The following is a 6,700-nucleotide window of genomic DNA, read 5'->3' as shown; positions in this document are numbered from 1 at the left end:
TTGTTTGGGTGGGGGGGGGGGGGGTAAGAAAAAGATTTTCTTTTCACTTTTGATCAATTTAATGAATCCTTGCTGAAAAAAATTATTTATATTGAAAAAAAATCGTGATTATATAAATGTATAAGCTTTGCATTTGCCTTTAAATCCTCCAATTTTTGGCCCCATCCACTTCCATTATAGGTGCCTCACTGTAACCTTAATTAATTTTTTTTTTTTTTTAGAAAACAAGAAAAAAAGAAACCATTATGACCATAAATATGCAAAATACACATCTTTGATGTGATCACATGTGACCACAACGTTCAGTTCAATACCCCTACATCAGTAAAAAAAAATTCCAGCACACGAGCAGTATAACACACCTTTCCAGTGGAAAGCTGAAAGCTCTATCATAATGTCAGCCTGCAGGATGAATACCTGCATGTTGCTAAGAGTGTACAGAGTTAAGGTGCCACTCCATGGAGCTCTCATCACTGCCAGGCCAGTGTTTGGTATCCTTGTGTCTCCGGTACAGTTAAGCCACATAATCCCTCTGAGAGGCAGCTGCCTAGTGCCAGGCTTGTCTTCCCTGTGTGGCCATCTTATGCACATAAATGAAATAAGGGCCTAGAAAGAAAATCAAGAGTCTGCTTCTTTAATGTACTCTCATCCTACTTCTCATGATGCAACCACAACCAGACTGGAAATATCCTGTCCAAGCCTATTCTGCTATGACAGAGGTGAATTGCATCTGTCATAGCTTTGAAGAATAACGTTAATGACCAACATCCGTCATTGTGTTGAGGAAGTAATGTTCCATGTTACTCGATCAGTTGCCCACCTCCATTAGCAGCTCAGACTGGCATATCTGCAGGGCACAAAGTTGCCCCCAAAACAACCCATTCTAAGGCTCAAGGACAATAACAAAAATTTCCTCAGTCTTTTGAGTTGTTAAAGGGGAAAGTTTAGGCAAAAATGTAATCTTTTACTCAACTATTGTCATGTTGTCCCAAACTCATAGACTTTTACTTCCATGGAAGACAAAACGAGGAATTCAGGCGAATCTTAACGCTGCTCTTTTCTATACAATGAAAGTGGATGGTGACCAGGCCTCAAGCACAAAACGCATCATTAAAGCTTCATAAACATAGTCTATATGACTCTTGCACTATAAATTATTGTTCAAAATATTGCTCACCCTTTACTTTCACTGTATGGAAAAGAACAATGTTCTCATTTTGTGTTTCACAAAAGAAAAAACATAAAAGAAAACTAAATAAAAAAAAATTTTTTACTCTGTTTTATCACAAGGTTGTGAATTCCCAGATGAGAATGTCCCACTCTATTTGTCACCTCTCTCTCCCAGTGCTTTGCTGACAGGTGAGTGGTTCTGCTATAACACCATTGGGGTATTGACAATACTGTTTACACACACACACACACACACACACATGTCTGGTCAGCTATCCTTGTGGGGACTCTCCATAGGCGTAATGGTTTTTCTACTGTACAGACCGTATATTCTATTGCCCTACACCAACCCTACCCCTAAACCTACCCCTCACAGGAAACTTTGTGCATTTTTAGATTTTCAAAAAACTTAATTCTGTGTGATTTATTAGCTTGTTTACCCGTGGGGACCTCAATTTAGGTCCCCACCGTGACACGAGTCCCCATGAGTCTGTGTGTATTCAGGTTTAAGTCCCCACCAGAATAGAAAAACAGGTACACACATACACACACACACAACACAACACAACACACACACACACACATATATGTGTGTAAAATGAGGTGTGTGTGTGTGTGTGTATATATATATATATACACCCCTCATTTTACACACCAATTCATAGTCCCAACACCAAAATACTTTCGGTTAGTCTTTTGAAACTAACCAGAACAAAATGAATAAGGGACCTTGGGTTCAGTTATTTCACAAGGAGCAAGTAAAAGTAATTCACCTCAAAAGAGATGTTACTCATGTAACCTAGGAGACAGTGGGAGAGTCTGAGTGCAACGACCCTCCTCAAAGTTCAAAGACATGGTCACTCCTGGGGAGAGGGTCAGTATGGGGTCAGTGCGAGGTCATCCCAGGGCCAGTAGGTATTGAAGAGGCCTCAATGTGACTAAAACAGTGGACATGAGATTAACGCCTCCCGCTGAGAAGAGCATGTGGATTATCACCGATTGGGACTCTTGTGCTAATCAAAAATAAGCAAAAAAAAAAATATAATAAAATAAAATAAAACTCTTAAAGGTCTCAATTTTAGAGAGGAAAGTGTGAGAAATGATAGAAGAAAGCATACCACTTACAATCAAAACCACTAATGTTAAAGGGACAGTTCACCAATAATGAAAATTCTGTCATCATTTACTCACTCTCATGTCATTTCAAACCTGTATGACTTTTCTTTAATATGTGGATCACAAAAGAAGATGTTTTGAAAAATGTTTTTTTCTTATATAATGATAGTTATTTTCTTTCGGACCTCCAAATTCTTTCATTAGCTATATGGACAGTTCTTCAAAATATCTTCTTTTGTGTTCCGCAGAACAGTCATACAGATTTGGAATGACATGAGGGTAAATAAATGATGCCAGAATTATTATTTCAGACACTGAATTTTGGGTTTTCATTATCTGTAAGCCAAAATCATCAAAATTTCAAGAAATAAAGGCTTGAAATATTTCACTCTGTGTAATGAATCTATATAATATATGGGTTTCACTTTCTGAAATGAGTGACAAAAAATATTGACCTTTTTCATGATATTCTAATTTTTTTAGATGTACCTGTAAAGCCTACTGTATCTGATACACAAATATCTAAGTCCTCTAATTTATCAACATGTTCAAAGAATTATCAACTGAAAAACCAGTAGAACACAATCTACTACAAACCTTCTGTCATCTGATTGATATACTTTTTAGCAAGCAAAAGAACTTTTATTATCATTCTAAAAACGTCCCCCTTCAGGTCATGGAACACGTCTTTTTGCTGTGAAATATTGACTGATTTTTATAATGTTAGAATAACTTTTATATTGGTAGTAATATTTCAAGAATGACACTTACTGGACACTTTTTTTGATGAGAGTATCAAATATGACACATCAGGCTTTTGAGAAACATTTAATTGTACATCTCTCAGTATGTTTTGCCCCCACAATAATGACTTTACAGCTTTGGTCATAAAACTAAGTATTTAAATATTATCTTACTAAGACATTATTTGAAGATATAGAGTAACTTCATGTAAGTAGTCTGCTATACTGTTATAAAGATTTACATTATTTACAAACATGATTTACAAAATTTACATTACAAGATATCTAAATTTTTCTCTGACTTCATGGGCCATATAAATATGAGCAACTGCACCAATTTGCATATTTTTGTTCAGTTTGGGCCTCAAACTGCCATAAAGCCAAATGCACACTCAACAAAAAAAGGTATGCAAACATTTTTGTTTAAAGGTTCAATAAAATTTTCCATTTAAATAAATAAATTAATTAATTAATTTTCGCACTATTATTTCATACGTCAGGCCTTACAGGGCTTAAGTCATCAATAGTCTGCTTATTTGTGTGTGATTTTGTGTCTGATTTGAATTGATTTAGATTTTTTTCCTTATAAAAATAATATGATGTGTCTTGTTTCTGCAAGACACCATACATTTTTCATCAGCTCAAAGAAACAATTGCTTTTCAAATCGCACCCGCTAATAAAGGTGTTTCGGTCACTGTTCAAAATGACACATGACACGGTCCCAATTCCCACCAGTGTCGGCTCCCTAAACACTCCTTTGTGCTCCCAGCTCATAATGAATTCATAGGTGTCCTAATCCATTTTTGTGATGGAATGACTACTGTTGCTTTTCTCCTGGTCACTCGGGCGACCCCTGCAAGTGTTTATTATAGTCTTTAGCATTCAGCTGAAACTGAAGATGTCACAGAGGGACATGAATGTGCCATCATTCTGGACAAAAACAAGGGCCTAAGCCGGACTGACCCAGGCAGATTGTTCTGGAAGACACCAGGCACTGGTGAACAGATTAAGGGCGTGAATGAAAGAGATGGGGAAGGAGAAATTAGCCGTGTTCGGAGAAGGATCATTTCACCCTAAAACAGGACCACACACTGACACAGTCACTTTGCCACCATTGTCTCTCTCCCACTGTCACTGAGGGCTCGGAAGCCATTGTTTGCCAAATCCTCAATCGTTTGGACAGCCCTGAGACGCGGATACCAACTCTTTGATTGGCACTTGTCAGCGCTGCTAGAATGACGTGTTGGGAAACTGAAGATCCAGAAAGGACAATCGGTACCATGAATAATAATCAAGGAGGGATTTTCTATTCTGTCGAAAGATGGAGGAGAATGGCTCTGGGTGGCACTGCTAAAAGCCTCTTGCCGCCCGATTGTGTTGTTGACGCTCATCCCTTTCTCAAACACACAAAGAAAGAGATACACGGTCGACCTTCTTGCTTCTTTCTGGTGTGCTGGATGCTCGGATTTCCACATGGGAGGGTGGGCAGGCTGTGTGTTAACCAAGGCGGACCAGGGGAGGTTTGTGTTTTGTCTTCTATGGCCTTGTGAGCACCAGGGGAGGGGCTAGATGAAGGATTTGACTCTGCCACTCTCAGCCAAATCCAGCTATCTGTCTCTTTCAGGCCGGCCAGTTGGTATGGTAACCTGGCGTGTGTGGGTTTAAGATGGTTTCTAAGCAGGTCAGTGCCTTGTTTCCAGCTTTGACCGTTCAGTAATCACTGTTCTGCATTGGAGGATTAGGCAGTGTAAGAAAAGGAGGTTTTACAGGGAGAGATAGGCCATGCTGAATGGAATTAGTTGGGTTTCGCAAATTACCCTGTGAAACTTGATTTCACACAGCGGTCAGGGTCTGGAGATGTTTAATCCTTTAAAAATACACCTAGATTTTAGAAACACACTAAATCTGAACTGTATGTTGACTCAAATCTATTCATTTAGTGGATCATTCTGTACCGCCTGACATATTAAATAATAGTTAGAAAAATCAAAATTTTTAAAATGTTTTTTGTACCTTTAGACAAAATGTTTAAAAAAAGGTTTTGCATATGTGTTTTTTGTTGAGTATCATATTTGATACATCATGCTTTTATGGCTTATATAGTGTGATATAGGAGGATACGGAGCTCATACTCAAGGAGGAAACACCTAGATTTTATTCAGAGGCCCAAACTGAACAAAATATGCAATTGGTGCATTTGCTGATATTTATATGGCCAAAAGTAAGATGAAATTCTTATAGCTTGCAATGTTTATCAGTGTGATCTTTATAACAGTACAGCAGACTACTAGCATAAACTGCATACATATCAGTTATCAGTGATTCTAAGTCTCCCAATAATATGTCTTAGTAAGATATTATTTAAATGCTTAGTTGATCAAAGGTCTGTAGTTTTTATTGTGTGGAGCAAAACAGAATGCAATGCAATACAATGATGACTGAGACGTACAAGTAAACATTCCTCAAAAGCCTGTAGTGTCATATTTTATACTTGCATTTTAACATGATTTTTTCTAAAATTTGATTTAAATCAGTGTCATTGGCCAGAAAAGTCACTAGTTTCAGTATTTAATTCCAGAGCAGTAGTCAATAAAATGTATTTTTTCCAGTGGGAAGTACAACCTGACTATCTCTGACCTCACCTGTGAAGTCTTGCCAGCATTTTTTTTAAACAACAAAACATCAAATGGCTTTCCTTGACTGGGTGATAATAAAATTGGCATGAACAGAAAACTACAGCAGCAGTCTGCTTGCTCAGATTACAAGGACCAACAGCCTATATGGATCATAAACTATGAGTCATAAACTATGTAAACCTGTTTGCCCTTGCAGGATTTCTGCAAAGGTGCCTCCTTGTCAGTGTTCTCACGTTGCACAGAGCTGATCACAGATCCACTATGACCTATTTTTAGAGCTGAGCAAGTGCTTAACTGTCCATTTTCACATCTCATTTGCCCGTTTTGCTAAACCATAAAATATGGCTGGTGTTACCACACCATTAACTGTTGAGTGTGATGTATTGGCATCTGCCAAGGTGAGCGATCCATAGCAGCATTAGCCTATATGCTAAGAATTGAAATAGAAGCAGAGATACTTGCTCTTATCTGCAATATCTGCACATATGTGAACTGTGTAACTGTGTATAATACTGATAAATGATCACACACATATATATATATATATATATATATATATTGTACCAGAAAAAATCTGTTAATGGCACAACACACAACATAGTAAACATACCTATATATCTTATCTAATAGTCACAAATAATATTATAAAATTAGTTATAGTGAGAAAACAAATTATTAAAGTTATGGAGAGAAAACAAATATTTTGAACAAAAATGTCCTTAAAATCAGGTGATATTTAAAAAAAATAATTATTTAATAATACCTTATATACCTTTTATAATAATATAATCTTTTAACCATATAATTTTTTTTAAAATTTAAAACATTAATCACTGCAGCATATAATTCATTAAAACAAATTTTGGTTGGCACAAACCAAATTCTTTCAGTGAACTAACTTTGCACAACTATATGATTAGTTGCATTTTATTATCAGCATTTAGCATTGTTTTCCCCGGCTGTCTATAACACTGAACAGACTAGCAGCCCCACCAGTTGAGAACCACTGTCTTAGATTTGGAAAAAATACATTT

The 6,700-nt window shown here is 36.9% G+C and overlaps 1 protein-coding gene across 1 annotated transcript in view; it reads left to right on the top strand.

Moving 5' to 3' along the window:
• The window catches only part of LOC107744937 (cell wall adhesin EAP1), a 17,624-nt gene extending 11,693 nt beyond the window's left edge, over positions 1 to 5,931 (top strand). Inside the window, exons 8-9 of the mRNA XM_016558767.1 lie at positions 1,291 to 1,388; positions 5,863 to 5,931. Of these exons, the coding sequence (XP_016414253.1) occupies positions 1,291 to 1,388; positions 5,863 to 5,931 (167 nt within the window). The remainder of the gene's footprint in view (positions 1 to 1,290; positions 1,389 to 5,862) is intronic.
• Positions 5,932 to 6,700: the final 769 nt, after the last annotated feature.

This window comes from Sinocyclocheilus rhinocerous, unplaced genomic scaffold (genome assembly GCF_001515625.1).
Source record: "Sinocyclocheilus rhinocerous isolate Xijiao unplaced genomic scaffold, SAMN03320098_v1.1 scaffold258, whole genome shotgun sequence".
NCBI classification, from domain to species: Eukaryota; Metazoa; Chordata; class Actinopteri; order Cypriniformes; family Cyprinidae; genus Sinocyclocheilus; species Sinocyclocheilus rhinocerous.
This window is presented reverse-complemented; position numbering and strand designations above follow the sequence as displayed.